This window comes from Diabrotica virgifera, chromosome 10 (assembly GCF_917563875.1).
Source record: "Diabrotica virgifera virgifera chromosome 10, PGI_DIABVI_V3a".
NCBI classification, from domain to species: domain Eukaryota; kingdom Metazoa; phylum Arthropoda; class Insecta; order Coleoptera; family Chrysomelidae; genus Diabrotica; species Diabrotica virgifera.
In genome coordinates, this window is record NC_065452.1 from 19,472,186 (window position 1) to 19,490,800 (window position 18,615).

At 35.8% G+C, this 18,615-nt stretch overlaps 1 protein-coding gene across 1 annotated transcript in view; it reads right to left on the minus strand.

Moving 5' to 3' along the window:
* The window catches only part of LOC126878710 (proclotting enzyme-like), a 76,200-nt gene that overhangs the window by 32,114 nt on the left and 25,471 nt on the right, over positions 1 to 18,615 (minus strand). The window contains exons 2-3 of the mRNA XM_050641574.1: positions 7,501 to 7,787; positions 499 to 1,100 (exon numbers count right to left, since the gene is read on the minus strand). Coding sequence (XP_050497531.1) covers positions 499 to 1,100; positions 7,501 to 7,787 — 889 coding nt within the window. The remainder of the gene's footprint in view (positions 1 to 498; positions 1,101 to 7,500; positions 7,788 to 18,615) is intronic.

Consider the following 18,615-nt stretch of genomic DNA (forward strand, 5'->3'; position numbering starts at 1 on the left):
GCAATATTTTACCATGAGTGAATGGACTATAAGGCCAATCGGTGGGTAGAAATTGAAAAAAAAACGTGTCATACCAAAATAATTACCAGCTTCTAAGCAAAATTTGCTTGCAAAATTGATTACCAAATTGAGGGAATGATTAGAATATGGAATATAAACATGGCTTTGAAGATAACTGCTTAATTTGTCTTGAAGTCGGTTGTATTTTCCTGATATTCGACAGAAGACAAAGTGAAAAACTGAGTTTGATTGGAAATCATAAATTAACCATTCTCTTTTTTTCCCAGTTAGCCCTATTTGATCTTTTTGACATTTTTATTTTTGTTTTAAATTACTGCTTAAATAATTCAATATTAATTAATGCATTTGTGTGGGATGTGGGCCCCATCAAGTGCCCTTGCCCTAGGCGGCCGGCTAGTCCGCCTAATGGTTAATCCGGCACTGAAAAGGCTTAAAAGTAAACTTATTATATAAAAACAAATTTGGGATATAACTTACTGTGCTACACAATGCGCAGCTGATAGTATATGATTGTTATCAATCAGTGATCCCCCACAGAACTGTTTTCCTCCATTAAAAAGTGCTGCAATCCACGGCCATTCATTGACCTCAGCGTTGTGTCCCCCGACAATCCTTTTTTGATCTTGATATCCATTTTTGGCGCCACAGGCACCAACTGGAAGGGCTGGAGTAGCAACGGTAGCTATTGTTGGTTTACTAGTGGGTTTGTGTGTTGGAGGTTTGTATGTAGGTGGTTTGTACGTCGGAAAAGAAGGTTGGTAAATGGGTTTAACAGTTGGCTGATATATTGGACTTACAGGTTTATTGGAAGTTGGCGGCCAGGCTGTAGGGGATACGGTAGGCAAGCCAAGTGAAGGAGGATGTGTCGGTAGTGGTGGAATGGTATTATCAGGGGAATGGGTAGGTAATGGGGGAGGCCAGTTAAATATTTGTGGAAAATAAGGTATTGCGCTACTATTTGTTTGTAGTGCATCTATAACAGTATCTTCAGCTTCAACTATTGGAAGTTCCGTAGATGATCCTGGGGAAGACTCAGCAGGTTTTCCAGGATTTGGATTTGTACAACATACTCCAAACATCTAGAAAATATAAGTAAATAAAGTAAATTTTTATACAAAGGTTACTAATACTAAAGTTTTGAGAGAGGTTAAACAAAAATATTTGTAAAAGACTAAGTCTTCAATCTAATAGCACATAAAACAACACCAAAAAATGTTACTCTACATCCTACCAGATTGAAAACAATGGGAACCTTCTGATGTGCCTCCTGATGAGAAACTAATAAGTTTCGAAACCGGTAGAGGTGCTTGCTGCACTCTCTGATTGAACTGGAATAATGATGCGGCTGTAGTTTCGTGTTGCAACGAAATTGAAAATGGTTATTCATTTTTAATTTACATATTTACTCTGAATGGAGTACGAAGGGAACCATTCTCGTTGGTACTTTATCGCGCTGAGCAGATGGGACGTGAATTATAAATTGTAAAATTCCCTCATCTTCCTTAGTCTCAGCATCCGTTATGGTTTGCAAATTTTAGAAGCCTCGGAGGTGTTACCAGAGAAGGTTCCCATTGTTTTCAATCTGGTAGGATGTATAGTAACATTTTTTGGTGTTGTTTTATGTGCTATTAGATTGAAAACTTAGTCTTTTGCTAGCAGTTGCCGCTAGGGCATCCCTGCCATTTCGTTCGTTGCAATCCGTGACTGCACGCCGGGGTTTGTCCTAGTTGGGTCAGAGAGAGCAGCATATGTGCCTCCTGATGAAAAAATAATAAGTTTCGAAACCGGTAGAGGTGCTTGCTGCACTCTCTGATTGAACTGGAATAATTATGCGGCTGTAGTTTCGTGTTGCAACGAAATTGAAAATGGTTATTCATTTTTGAAAAATATTTGTCATTGAAAATGATTAGAGTATTTTTTTAAATACTTTTCATAAAGATGCAATTGAGCCAAATTTATTTGTTCCGGATTAGCTAACTACAGAATCATCATTATTCAATCTTCGCTTGACCATTGCTGAACATAGATCTCGCTCATAATTTTCTCTCTGTTTTCTCTGTGTATCTCTTGCATACAATTCCTATGACAACGTTTTAGATCATCAGTCCAACGGGTTGGTGAACGACTTCTGCTTCGGTAGGCATCGCCTCTTGGTCTCAATTCCAGCATCCGCTTTATTCATCGGTGATCTGTCATTCGAGCCTCGTAAGCTATCCAGTTTCATTTCAATCTTTGAGTCACACGGATCTTTTTCATTGTTCTCCTTGTCATGGTCAACGTTTCTGTTTCGTAAGTGAACACTGGAAAAACACACTAATTCAAGGTTTTTGGAACACAGGGCTAAAATTGAACGAACGTCAGAAACAATCTTGACTTCAGTTTGACCGAGAACACATCAGTTGGGGCCTTGGCCAACTGAGCAGAGTTTTATTCTATGATGAGAGTAGAATGTACTTGTATAGCAATGACAGAAGACAACGCATCTATTGGAGGCCCGGAGAACGATTGGCCCAGTGCTGCAATGTCGAAACAATGAGCTTTGGAGGTAGTTCGTGTATGTTTTTAGACGGTATATCTTCAGAAGTAAAACAGAGCTTGTGTTCGTGTCCGGTGGCGGTTGCGGAGGAGGTTGGACAGCGCAGCGGATCGTTATATTACAGATATTTTCCAAGACCATGATGTCCCTCTAGCCGGCTACATAGGCGACGGCGTCATGCTAATGCGTGATAACGCTCGATGTCACAGCGCGGATTACGAAAGAGTACCTGGCCAACACCAATATAACAACAATGGACTGGCCTCCATTGACTCCGGATATGAATTCCATTGAGCACGTATGGGATGAGCACAATCGCAAAGTTCGAGTCCGCAATCCAGCACCAGCGACAGTGGTGGGGCTAAACAATGCATTAGATGAAGAGTGGGAAGTCAGAAACTTATAAGGTTCTGAAGAGATCGCATGCAAAGTGTAATACAACGTAGGGAAGGATGTATGTGTATGTATACACCTTTCTTAGGCGTCAACGCCCTTCGGTAGGGATCTATGGGGGAGTTTCACCGAGCCGCAACCCCTTATCCCTTGCCGTACTGCTCCCTCATAGGTCGATCAGATGCCCGCATATTCCAGTCTAAGCGCCAGATTCACATTTAGAATTTGATACTGACGCGTTAGCCTTTTTGTTTTTCCGATGGCCTGGGCTGGGCTTGAACGCACATACCTCACGGCGAAGTGAAGTGTGGGTCAGCCGCTAGTCGCACTGAGCTATCCGATCGACAGGGAAGGATGTACTGAGTATTAATTTTGATATTTTATGTTAATTTACTTTTATATTCATTAGATAATGGTTTCATTCATAGCATGTTTTCTTCTTCTTCTTCTTCTTTTTATATAGACATTACTCTGTCTGTTTTTCAATGTGCCTCCAGTAAGTTGTCATTCCATCTTTTTCGTGGTCTTCCCACTGATTCCTATTGGGGAACCGTCTCTCGCCGTCCTTACTACTGTATTTGTTGTCATTCGGCTTATGTGGTCGTTCCATTCTACTCTTCTGCTTTTCACCCAGTTATTAATGTTGTCCACCTTGCATCTCCTTCGTATATCTGCACTTCTAGCTCTATCCCACAGCGTCTTACCATCGATTTTTCGCAATGTTTTCATCTCTGCTGTTTCTAGCATTCTTTTTGTCCTTTCTGTATAGGTCGTGTTTCTGCCGCGTATGTCATTATTGGTCTGATGACTGTTTTGTAAATTCTGCCTTTCACTTCTTTTCCGATGTTTTTATTTCTCCATATTGTTTCATTCAGGCAACCTGCGGCTCTGTTTGCTTTATTCACCTGATCTTATACTTCTGTTTAGAAGCACGTTTTCTCATATACAATATTTTGTTATCATTATGTTCTTTAGTTAGGTACTAACTTTATAAAATATTGGTGTCATTGTAATAAAAATTACTTCTGTCCACAATATTTTACTTTTAATTTTACATATATATCTTCATAGACACTTGTCAAACAGCGTAGTCAAAACATATAACTTATTTTAAATTTGAGTCGAATTTTTTGCTCGCAAGTGTAGAGTGTAGATCACTAAATAGGTACGGTATAAAAATGTATAAACATTTTCAATTTCTCTGCAACACGAAAATGCAGCAGCTGCATAATGCTCTGGTTAAATCGGAGAGTGCAGGAAGAGTCTATACCGGTTTCGGAGGTCTTTCCCCCTCATCAGTAGTCCCATATCCTCTTCTCTCCGATTTCCCCAGGCATCACACTTTGGATCTTTCCGAATTGCAAAGAAAGAAATGTCACGGATGAACTAGAGCCATCTACCGAAAAACAAAGTAAGTTATCAATCGAAGTAGCACAGAAAACGACAATAAATATCGTTCCCATACCACCAGATTGACAACAGGTGGAATACTTTCTTTGGTTACACCTCCTGAGATTTTCAAAATTTATAAATCATACAGGATGCCGATTTATAAATTTTGAAAATCTCAGGAGGTGTAACCAAAGAAAGTGTTTCACCTGTTGTCAATCTGGTGGTATGGGAACGATATTTATTGTCGTTTTCTGTGCTACTTCGATTGATAACTTACTTTGTTTTTCGGTAGATGGCTCTAGTTCATCCGTGACATTTCTTTCTTTGCAATTCGGAAAGGCCCAAAGTGTGATGCCTGGGGAAATCGGAGAGAAGAGGATATGGGACTACTGATGAGGGGGAAAAGACCTCCGAAACCGGTATAGGGTCTTCCTGCACTCTCCGATTTAACCAGAGCATTATGCAGCTGCTGCATTTTCGTGTTGCAGAGAAATTGAAAATGTTTTATACATTTTTACATAATTCATTTACTCTTTTGTAGGAGTATTGAGGAATCTTTCTTGTTGGAACTTTTACCACGCTGAGCAGATGGGTTGTGAATTATTTAAAATTCTCTCATCTTAATTTCCTCGGCATCCTGTATGATTTATAATTTTTGAAAATCTCGGGAAGTTGTAACCAAAGAAAGTATTCCACCTGTTGTCAATCTGGTGGTATGGGAACGATATTTATTGTCGTTTTCTGTGCTAGTTCGATTGATAACTTACTTTGAGGTACGGTATAATTTTGACAAGAAATATGTTGAAATTTTTGCATCACGTTATTTATTTACAAAGTCATTGAATATATGAAGTGCAACGATAACTGTTTTAATATTATTCGCTATTTTAAAACCTTTTTATATACTTGGCTTGGTTGGTGTCACGGACTCCGTAAATTTTGTAATCCATTTTTAAAATAGTTCTAGGCTACCTAGACACCTGAAATTTTCAGGATAGCTTAGAACTAGCTAACAATGCAATATTTAACTGCTATTATACAGGGTGATTAATTATATAGTGGGGTGAAGCTCCGTAGATCCGTTATAGTAATGTATAGCGATAAAACTGAATAACAAAAATTGTAGCGAACTTTGAGCTTCATATTACAAAATTAGTTAGAATGTTACAGGGTGTTCGATACCATAGTGGCAGACCAAACTTATGTTTTTTTTTAAATAGAATACCCTGTATTTTATTTTATATTCGAAATTTTAGTAACTTTTCGCTTACAAAAATATAAAAGTTTGCTATGTTATACGGGGTATTTACAAAGTTATAACCAATTTTATATGAAAATCGTAACAAGTTTAACTACCTGTTTAAATAAAAGCAAGCACAAGGTCAATGGTTTATTGACGTCATACTTTTTTTATTTATTGTCAACATTTTCGTAAATGTTTGTTTTGCTAATTTTCTTTATATTGAATACAGGGTGAGTCAAAACGCAAATACATTATTTTTTCAGTAATTTTAAATAGAACACCCTATATTTTATATCATTATCGAGAAGTACCATTACCATACTAATTTTTGTATAACATTCCCTCCCTATGTGTAAAGTTATTAGTTTTCGAGATATTTTCATTTTTCAGAGCAAAATTATTAATAATTACGGGTCTAAATCTTTCCAAATTTTAAGTAAGCCATGGCTGAATAATTGTCTAAAACTTACAATTTACAATTACTGATTATCAATCTTAATCAAAGTTGGCTACAATTTTTGTTATTAACTTTTATTACTATCTATTACTTATAACGGATCTACAAAGCTTTACCCCACTGACCAATCACACTCTATGGATAAATCGATTTTTTTTTAATTTCAAACTATTTTAAAAATGTGACTAATGCAATGATATTTTAAAGTACGTTAATAAATCGATATCTACAAATTGATGGTGCCTCAGTGGCATTATACTGCAGATCGAGAGGTCCACAGTTGGAACCCGGCTGTTGCGTATCTTTTTTTAATTGTTTTAATAAATAATTAAAAGTTTATATACTTAAAACTATATATACCATTTTAAACAACCGTGGTATTATAAAAAATACTATTTTATACTAGTGTAATTTTTGGAATCATAACTATAAATAACAGTTAATAAACCTACTAAAAATTCATATTTTATAAGTTAATTATTCTTTCCAAACATGTTGTGTCCTACATATGTACATGTACAATAACAAAACCGTGATATTATAAAAAGTAGTTTATCTACTCTGTCATGTTATGTATGGTTTGTTCAACAGTAAATGGTTTGAATTCAATTAGTGCGGTCGTAAATATTATTAAATTTATCTGACCTGGCCCATTGTTAAGACCTACCCGGAGCGATAAGCCACCGAGGTAGACAGAGTTGGTCTTTTGCAATTAACACTGACTAGACGGTACTCCCATAATAAAGCCTAAAATAAATTTTACCTGAAACCGGGCCTTTTATACTATTATCGGTTAATCCGGGCTGTTTATAGTGGTAACTAATTGAACTTAACCATTTACTGTTTAACATACCATATTATAAGTTTTTAGTTTGTGAAAACTGTCATTATAGATAGCAGTGCGTGAAGAGTTTAAAGTGTGCGTGAAGTAACAATGTATTTTAAATGGGATTTACTTTTTCGCACATTTTCAATGGGTTTTTTTGGCACACTTTCATATAATCAAATATCCTTAACTTTCGCCTTGTCATGGTGATGACAATATGAGCAATGACTTACAACAGAATTTTTGACAGTTTTGTGGTTTGAAAGTATGATAGTTAGGATTTTTAAATGTCAAAGTTCCAAAAATTGTAGAATAGAAATGAATTCCAGTGACGAAGAGTTACAGTTGTTTTATTTGTTTATCGTGGATAAAATATTGTATGAAACTGTGCGTGAAGTACTTTTGCGAACTTACGCGATGTATATGCTCTAAAAATCGCGTGCGTTTGCAAAAAGCATACTTCACGAACTGTTTCATAAATAACTGTTTTTATTAGAGTGTAATTTTTGGAATTTTAAGCATTTTATCGTTAACTCGTTTATCGTTAAATTATTTTATATTCTTTCCTATGAACAATAAAAAGGTTTTATTATAAAAAAGTTGTTTTTTATAAAAGTGTAATTATTATTTACCTGTCTGCCTTGTGCTGTATAATAGCTACATGTATCGTACATTCCTAACACCCAGCTTTCAAAGTTGCCAAACTCTGCAATTTTAAAGAAGGGATAACATTGTCGGAACGATGTACATTTTCCTACAACTCCTTTAGCTGTGAAGCATTGACCAATGGTTGGAATGTTTAAAGAGTTTGTACTGAAGGAGCTCCAAACTTGTGGTATCATGAAGGGATTATAAACAGGAATGGAAGGTCCTCTGAAATAGAACTGACGGCTACTTCTTGTTTCTCCAGGTAGCGCAGCTAAAAAAGAATAAGGTAATGATGAAAAGGTTGCCACTGTGAGTCCATAATACTAATATAGGAAATGAGTCAATCCTTACAATCTTCAGTAGTTTCTATTTAAAGGGTCGTTTTTACGCTACGTCTTATTGTACGTTTTGTGTGTCATGCAAAACGTACGACAAAACGTACGTTTTGTCAAGTGTGTAGATACATATTAACGTTTTTCAAACAATGTGTTCAATCTTCGCAACAAAACAATCGCGCGACTAAAAATCGCAAATGGAGTCCGGCGCTTATGCTTTTCCCATCACATCTTCGATCTGACCTTTAGTCGAGGCATTGAAGCACAAAAAAGGCCTTACTGTCGATTTTTGGCACAGTAAGACGGATTTTAATGCAGTTTGGTGCGTTGGATTCGTGAGAATGTCAGGAAATTTTGTGAACTAAAGTAATGAATAAGAGATCTGAAATTGCATTTGTGCATAAGAAAAATGCATTTCAAAAGTGCATTTTGAAATAGGCAATTATTATAAATTTGCAACTCGGTAAATTTTCTTACTCGGGGGGTTTTTGGGGTCGCTGAAAACGAATATGAGGTCGGCGAGAGTGTGCAAACTACCTGGGGCCTGCAGCGGGTGTAATAAACGTCTTCCTCTGGAGTATTGTGGTAATTTATTATATAATTGGCTTAAACTCATTACTCGGGTGGTTTTTGGGGTCGCTGAAAATGAATATGAGGTCGGCGAGAGTGTGCAAACTACCTGGTGCCTGCAGCAGGTGTAATAAACGTCTTCCTCTGGACTATTATGGTAATTTGTTAAATAATTGGCCCAAACTTGTTACTCCGGGGTCTTTGGGGTCACTGAAAATAAATATCGCAACGACTAAATTCTAATTTCATAGGATATTATAAAAAAAACATGATTATTTTGTTCAGGATCTCCATTTTTTTAATTTGGCGCTTAAAATTATGTTGGCAGTATTGATACATTCTTGACTAATTTCATGTAGGATTTATTGCCTTTCTCTCCCACACGTTTGTATACACTAATATAACGGTTACACTGTAAGCAAAACAGAACACGTTTTTTTTCTTATTTTGTTTTTCTGTTATTTAAATAATTTATTATAAAGAAGTGTAAAAAATATTTTTTTAATTTAAATTAACGTGTCTCAGCAACGCAGGCCATTGACACGGTTACAAAAGTAAGGTTTACAATATGTTTAAATTACAAGAATTAAGAAAATTAAGAATTTAAATTAAGAAATTACAATATCAGCAAAATGATAAAAAACAACATTTATAAGGCGTAGTATAACCGAGAGTCTTTGAGAAACATTATCACATTATTAAAGTTACTATTATCACTAAGAGTGGTGGTTTGGTCTTCATCCAGTTTATGTTGTCTTCGGGTGTTCGTGTATAGCTGGCACTCGACTATGTGTTTGACCGTGACACAAGTGTTGCAGGTATGATACCAAGGAGGATTTCCCTGGCTCATCAGGTAACCATGTCCAATTCTTAGTCTTCTCATGACAACTTTGTCCCTTCTACAAAGTGCAGGTATTCTTGGTTGAATATTATGGAGTTTTGAGTTTGTCCTATTCCAGAGGTTTTTGCCAGACTCTCAAGCACATTTGGTTTACTGTATGTTGTACCCCTTAATGAAATTATTGACTACGGCTGCCAACTTCTTATGGCTATGTACAATGCCCCGATAAGTTTCAGGAAACCGAATATTCCTGAGCAGTTTAAACTGAGTAAGATCCAATTAGCTGAAACTTACCGATACAGAATGTACTTAATGGCTATTGCCAAAAATAAAAAAATTGTCATTGGAGAAATTCTTTCATCTGTTGATGCATTTACCCAGCATTTAAAAAGGGTATATTTACAAACACAAATTTGGCTGCATGGAGAGGACAGTAACATGAACCCAACCGATTTGGGATGGGAATTACAAAATAATGTATTAATTCCAGTTAGAATGACTCAGCCACCTGGTCCTACAAACATTTTAAATTTAATATTCTGTAGTTGTAAGTCAGACTGCGGCAACTCATGCGGGTGCAGGAAGCATGGGTTAGTTTGTAATTTAGCCTGCAAAAATTGTGCAGGCTCTGATTGCACAAATATTGCATTGGACTAGAGAGAGGAAGGCAATAATGAAGAAGAAGATGATAATGATGAAGAAAATGAATTTTAAAGATAAATTACGATAAATTTTGTATAATGAACTTTTTTAACCATAAATATATTATAATAATAAAAATTTACGTTTATTTATAATAAAAATACCACCCTTTTCGATCACTATAGTTACATCGAAAAAAATAGATTACCCCAAAAACCCCCGAGTTACAAGTTTGGGCCAATTATTTAACAAATTACCATAATACTCCAGAGGAAGACGTTTATTACATCCGCTGCAGGCACCAGGCAGTTTGCACACACTCGCCGACCTCATATTCGTTTTCAGAGACCCCAAAAACCCCCCGAGTAAGAAAATTTACCGAGTTGCAAATTTATAATAATTGCCTATTTCAAAATGCACTTTTGAAATGCATTTTTCTTATGCACAAATGCAATTTGAGATTTCTTATTCATTACATTAGTTCACAAAATTTCCTGACATTCTCACGAATCCAACGCACCAATCCGTATTAAAATCCGTCTTACTGCAAAAAAATCGACACTTCAATCCTTCAATGACTCCTTCGACTACTTGGATTTCATTTCGATTCATTTCATTTCTTGTTATACACTGGACAAAACGTACGTTTTGTCGTACGTTTTGCATGACACACAAAACGTACAATAAGACGTAGCGTGAAAACGACGCTTAAGGCTTACAATATACAGTGCTCTTCAGATTTTCAGATAAAACTATCCACCTTAAATAACTTTTGAACCACTGATTTTTAGGAAAAGCGCAAAAACACGTCAAATAATAATTGAAGGGGGAGACATTATTTCATATTTAAGCTTGCTGGGAAAGGCACCCTCTCACCCCCATACCATCCCTTAATTTTTTTTAAATTACTACCACTTTTTTTATTTGATATTTGGATTATCCTCATTGTACTGATGTCAAAAATGTATAACACATAACGTTAATTTTTTTTATTTTTATGGTAAAATTGCGATTTTGAGAAATTTGATTTTTTAATAAAAAATTAAGTAATCGTGCGGGGAAAAATAAACATGCCATTTTAATTGCCTATTTGTCTAATTTGTAAAATTCATATTAGAGTTTTCAAAAAGCGTATACAGGGTGAAATTTTTTCTAAGACCCAAACGAACTAATTTTTTAAAGCCGGACCTGATTTTTTTCTAGCTTGAATAAATCAGTTGATTGGGTGGTAACATAAATCAAATATTTGTTTAAAAAAATTAATTTTTGTAATTAAAGTTAATTTTTTTAAATCTATGGTTCACTTTACCAAATTTTTAATTTATAGTCAAATTTGATTTTTTTTTAAATTAAGTAATCGTGTGGGAAAAAAATATGTCATTTTAATTGCCTATTTGTCTAATTTGTAAAATTAATATTAGAGTTTTCAAAAAGCGTATACAGGGTGAAATTTTTTCCAAGACCCAAACGAACTAATTTTTTAAAGCCGGACCTGATTTTTTCTAGTTTGAATAGATTAGTTGATTAGGTGGTAATAGTGTAACGATTGACCAAAATAAGAGACACATCGATCTGACCATTCAAAAATTATGACGAATATAAATTTCTGTCAAAATGAGAAACTCGTCCTGTATATTATTAAACATTGGGAGCAGACACTTTTTAATGGTCATTTGTTATTCCCCATAGGGGCCTCTATACGAGGTAGGAGTATGTACAGTTCCTCATGACTCACCCTGTATCTTGAAGTTTTTGTTAAGCAAAGGCTTTTGTACATAATAATGCGGCTTGAAACCGGTAGCCCAAATTTAACACTAATAAAATGTACTAGATTGTGAGTCATTTCTTATACATTAGAATAAGGTAAGTTTTAATACAATTATGTGGTTATAACTTTAGCAATTATTGTTCTTATCAGTATATCGAAAATATGAAGTCTGATTCACATTCGCTGAAGTTTGAATATGTTGTTGGATGGTAACAAGGTTAGAGAGATGTATTTTTATTTCCAATATACACCACATCGAAGAAACTTTCGGTTTTTTGCTGCCTTTGACTTGGCAAAAATTGGATACAGCACAACCGACCACTTGCTAAAAATGAAAATACTCATTGAACGCGCTAATGAGTACAGAATACCGTTATATGCTTTTGTGGATTTTGAAAAGGCATTTGACAGTATTGAACACTGGGCCATACAGTCCTCGCTAATAAATGGAAGGATCGACTATCGATACACATAAATGTTGAAAAACATCTACGAAAAAGCAACAATCACAATAAAACATCCACAACAAAACACCAAACCAATCAAAATAAATAGAGGAATTGGGCAAGGGGACACAATATCCCCAAAATTATTTACACAGGCACTAGAAGATATATTCAAAAAACTTGAATGGTACAACAAAGGAATCAACATCAATGGACAACTGCTGAATAACCTGAGAGATGATGCGGATGACATAGCGTTGATATCAGACAATATGAAAGATCTTAACGAAATAATAACACAATTGGACAAGGAAACAAACGAGATAGGCCTATAAATGAACTACACCAAAACTAAATATATGACAAATGTAGAAGAGGACAACGAAACCATGCAAATAGGAAAAAGTACAATACAGAAAGTCAAAGAGTACATATACCTAAGGCAAATAATGAAACTGAGTAAAGAAAATCAAACAGCAGAAATAAAAAGGAGAATAAGACTCACATTACCTAGGCGCAGATGTCTATTCAGACCATAACCCTCTAATAGCGCAAATGAGTATAAAACTAAAAAGATTGGAGCAGAAAAGAAGAGCAAACCAGATAGACGTCAGTCATTTATGTAACCTGGAGGTAAAGACGGAACTGCAAAGATATATTAATAATAATAGAAACATCTCAGCCAACGAACAACATAGATAAAAAATGGCAAAACGTAAAAATGGCGATAACAAGTCCTGCGAAGAAAATTCTGACTAAAGAAAACCAAAAATAAAGCAAAGATGGATGACTGATAAAATCCTTCTTCTCATGTACAATCGGAGAATAATGAAAGGAAAAAACGAACAAAAGTATAAACAAATACAGAAAGAAATCAAAAAGGAAATCAGAATAGCAAAGGAAGATTTTTATAAAAGAAAATGTGAAGAAATAGAGCAATTGCAGGCAAAACATGATATTTTTAATGTACATAAAAAAGTGAAAGAACTAGCAGGTACACAAAAACGTAAGCAGCCAAATACCCTGTATAATGTCAACGGAAACATAATTACAGAACTAGAAGAACAGTTGAAGACATGGAAAAACTATGTTGAAGAACTCTTTGCAGATGATAGACAACAATCTGAACTATGTAACATACAAGGAGACGAAGGTCCAGAAATAACGGAAGAGGAAGTAATGTACGCACTAAAAAGAATGAAAAACGGTAAAGCCCCAGGTCCAGATGAAATACCAACGGAAATCCTTAAACTGATAGAAGAAGACTCGATCCACATTTTAGTTGAACTTTTCAATAGCATTTGTACATCAGGAAAAATACCACAAGAATGGCTTTTATCCACCTTTGTTATTATACCAAAAAAGATGAATTCCAAGCAATGTAGTGATTACCGTACAATCAGTTTGATGAGCCATGTACTGAAAATATTCCTGAAAATTATACACACTAGAGTACACAGAAAACTGGAAATGGACATCAATGATACCCAGTTTGGATTCCGAAATGTACTCGGAACAAGAGAGGCGTTGTTTGCACTGAACGTTATGTCTCAAAGATGCCTTGACATAAATCAAGATGTATGCATGTGTTTCATAGATTATAACAAGGCCTTTGATAAAGTGCGGCATGATCATCTAATCAGACTCCTGGCAGAAAAGAATTTAGATAAACGAGACATCCGACTAATAGCAAATATGTACTACAATCAGAAAGCAGTAGTGAGAGTAGAGAATAATACCACTGAAGAAATTGAAATTAAGCGAGGTGTGAGACAAGGGTGTATACTGTCACCAACCCTGTTTAATCTCTATTCCGAAGACGTAATGAATAGAACACTCTCTGAGCAATCCATAGGTATTAAAATAAATGGTGTTAGATTAAACAATCTGAGATTTGCCGGCGACACCGTTCTGATCGCAGAAACACTTGAAGAGCTACAGACATTGGGAATAAGGTAGCAGACTGCAGCGAAGAATATGGACTATCTTTGAACATAAAGAAAACTAAATTTATGGTAATATCGAAATTAACAAGAAATGTCCAAAATTTATATTTACACAATGAAATTATCGATCGAGTTAGCAAATACGAATATTTAGGCACTTTTGTAAATGAAGACAACGATAGCTCAGCAAAAATCAAAATAAGAATAGAAAAAGTCAGATCCATATTCACTAAAATGAAGAGAGTGTTCTGTGGAAGAGATTTGAGCCTTGAAATGAAACTTCGCCTGATGAGATGTTACGTACTTTCTGTGCTGTTCTACGGAATGGAGTCATGGACGCTGAAAAAGATTGATATCAAAAAATTGGAGGCATTTGAACTGTGGATGTATCGCAGAATCTTGAGAATATCATGGACGGAGAGAGTCACAAACGTCGAGATCTTGAGAAGAATGAAGAAAACTTGGGACACATTACAAGAGGCGAAAGATATGAACTGCTTCGAATAATTATGCAGGGGAAGATAGCAGGAAAAAAATCCATAGGAAGGAGACGAAACTCCTGGCTAAAGAATCTACGGGAATGGTATAGCTGTAGCAACAACGAATTGTTTCGGTCAGCAGTTTCGAAAATACGTATAGCCCTGATGATCGCCAACCTTCGGAACGAAGATGGCACTTGAAGAAGAAGAAGGGTGACATTCGGAAAAATGAGCTATATCCGTAAAATCTAGAAATATGCCCAATACCTCCGCACAAGAGTACATATGATCAATGTGTCCTACCAGTACCTACTTACATATGGAGCACAGACATGGACCGTCAGAAAGGAAAATATGGAAAAGATGGCCAAGACTCAAAGGCCAATAGAAAGGCAGATGCTGGGTATCAAGCTAAGTGATAAAAATAAAAATACATGGATCAGAAATAAAACCAAAGTGAAAGACGTAAACAAACATGCAGCTACTCTCGAATGGAAATTTGCAGGACACAACAGAAGACAAAGAGACGGAAGATGGAATGAAGCGATAACCCACTGGAGACCTTGGGACCATAAAAGAGGAAAGGGCAGACCAGAGATGAGATGGTAGGATAACCTAAAAAGATACACAGGGACCAGATGGATAGGATTAGTACTGAACCGAGAAGAGTCGAAAAATAAGGGGGAGGCCTACGTTCAACTTTGGACAAATGAAGGGCAATAGATAAATAGATAGATCAACAATTGACAGCGACCTGTCATCGACTGGGAACTCATCGAGGCCAGACGATATTCATAGTATATAACCAATAGTAGTTGTAAAACTCAATAGAGTATCTATATTTTCTAAAACATGTTACATTGTGGATTTTAGTAATTGCATTTAATTTTTGTTAAGGTTCATGGTAAGTCTTCATAATTTTGCCTGAAGTTTTTTAATATGTCAACGATTCTATCTAGGTTAGGCCTTGTAGCCTGTTAATAGCACCTAGTCTTAGTGTGTCATTATCAAGAACTATCTATTTCCTATTAACTTATGTTTCTTAAGAACCAATTACCCCGCCATTGGTTACTACAATACGAAGAAATATATCATCCACAAACCACAGTCGATTGTTTTCTTGACTTCCAATTACATTCACAGAGATAGTATACTGGTAGAATACAAAACATCAAAAGAAATCAATAACAACCAGATTATTGAACTCGATTTTGTAATATACCAAATTATGCGGTCTTGAATTCCATTAACAAATTTATAGTAAATCGTGACCGTGGTATAATAGAATCAATTTTTGGTCAATGACATAGAGATCAATATTTTATTAGCTCATATGTGTGCGTCATATGACTGTGTGTATGCTTGGGTGTGCGTGAGGATATAATATAATATGTGTGAGTGAGTGAGTGACGTGAGTGTGACTAGATATATGTGTGTGTATGTGTATACATGTATGTGGATTTGCATGTATGTGTATGGGAGTGTGTGTAAGTGTACTTTAAGCGCACTTGTGTCTGCGCAGAACAGCATTAAACAATTGATATTTTGTTTTATAAAAAAAGGTTTCAAGTTTGACGTTTCATTTATGGATTCCAAACTCATTTGAAACACTCATATTAACAATATAACCAATAGGGCTAAGCGACTCTTCTATAGCGTATTTCAGACATGTGATTCAGTGTACGGAGAATAGGGCCACTGCAAACTAAATGAGAATTTTGTTGACAACGTTGCCGCTCTCAACGGCAGCGGCTGTGGAAGGTAGTATTAGGCAGGTACTTGTAGAGGTTTATCGCTGTTAACTACTGTGAAATACTAAAGGAAGTTTTATGATAATTCACAAAATGGCAATCCCGCTTGCAATATACAACCATACTAATTCTAAAGTTTGAAACGGAGAATAGAACTGCAGACGAGTTGTAGGTAAAACCTAAGGATTGAAACCAAGGGTAAGCTACTGGTTATACACATCAGTGATACGACCGACAGTTGCTTACGGTTCAGTACTTTGGCGAGAGAAAAACGGCTTTGCAATCTTGTTTGACGTCCCTCACCACCTTAGAAAGACAAGCGCTTCTGAATTAACAGGATTCTTGAATAGTACAAGAACGGCTTCATTAGAGGCTATCACAGGTCTCCATCCGTTGGAATTATATATTTCGGCGGTAGCCTACATAACGGACCATTCTGAGACTCAAAGAAAACAACAAATGTATTGAATCACCACACAAATACTACTGGACTGTACAATACTTTTGAGGAATCCATCTTTATGATGAACTCAGAAGTGATGACAGTAGAACCAATCTTCACTGAGAAGATTAACACAGTTATACCATCTAGAGAACAAAAAGTCCCATATATTAATGGTTCACTGATGAATATAAAACTAACTGCCCATCTCACTTCACTTAATATTGTTCATATTAAGTGGTTATTGGTACATGAGTCACCGATGGATCTAAAACTGCCCATGGTACTGGATCAGGAGTCTTTGGACAAACATACAACTATAATAAATCTTGCAGCCTAGGTCAATATACAACTGTTTTCCAGGCTGAAATTTTTGCTTTGGTGGCCTGCGTTGCAGGGCCTATTTTACCACTAGGCCAGTGAGGCACCTGCCTCGAGCCCGCATTTTAATGGGGCCCGGAGAAATCATCAAACAATTTTTATTGCAGTAAAACAAGATAAATTTTTAAATTTGTCAACTGTGGTCTTAGAGCAACATGAGCCACACTTTGAAAATCTTTCTACGTATCATCCACAGTAGAATCAGAGATAAATGTGAAGAAGACCAGGATGAAACACAATTTGGCTTCAGAAATGGACTGGGAACCCGGGTCGCACTCTTTGCACTAAATGCATTATTGCAGAAATGCCGAGATCAAAGGAAAGACGTATTTGCTGTATTTATTGACTATGAGAAGGCCTTTGATCGAGTACAACATCACAAATTAATTAAAATATTAAAGAATTAAGGAGTTAATAGTCAAGATGTACGAATCATAGAAAAAGTATACTGGCGTCAAACAGCGACAGCTTTCATGAAAATAAAATCAACAAAAATATGCAAAATACAAAGAGGTGTCAGACAGGGCTGTATACTGTCCCCACTGTTATTCAATTTATATTCAGATAGGATATTTAAGGAAGCGCTCCATATTTTGGAATGGGGTGTGAAAGTTAATGTAATTCTGATAAATACAATCAGATATGCAGACGATGCAGTTATTTTAAGTGATGATATAAATAGATTACAACACCTTTTAAGTGCCATTGACACAGTGGGAAGAGAGTTTGGTCTAAACATAAACTGTTCAAAAACAAAATACATGGTATTTAGCCGTTTGGCCCATCAAGATTCACAGTTATATGTTGATGGTCATATAATTCAAAGAGTACCCAGTTTTAAATATCTTGGTTGCCATATTACTGAACAACTAGATCCAGATAAAGAGATAAAATGTAGAATCGAGATAGCCTGCACGACATTTTTAAAAATAAGGTCATTCTTCTGTAATGATAACTTGCAACTTAAACTTTGAAAGCGCATGATTAAATGTTACATTTGGTCAGTCCTCTTGTATGTTGTCGAAGCATGCACATTAAAAATATCGACCATTAATCGTTTGGAGGCCTTTGAAATGTGGCTGCACAGACGTACACTGAAAATACCATGGACGGCTACTCTGACAAGTGTGGCAGTCCTTAAGAGAGCAAATGCTGCCCGCGAGCTGCTTGATAATATCAAACATAGAAAGATGGCCTATTTTGGACACGTAGTAAGGGGAGACCGGTATAATATTCTTCAACTTATTATAATGGGTAAAATTGAAGGACGCAGAGGGATTAGTAGAAAGCAGGCCTCTAGGTTGAAGAATATCCGGGAGTGGACAGGAATAAAGAAAGCAGAACAACTATTTAGAATAGCTCGAGACAGAGACAGTTTCGCCATGTCAATCGCCAACGTCAAGAGGACTTGATAGGGCACGTTAAGAACAAGAAGAAGGTCTTAGAACAATTAAAACATTTGATATCAATATTAACTAATTAACTTAATTAATATTAT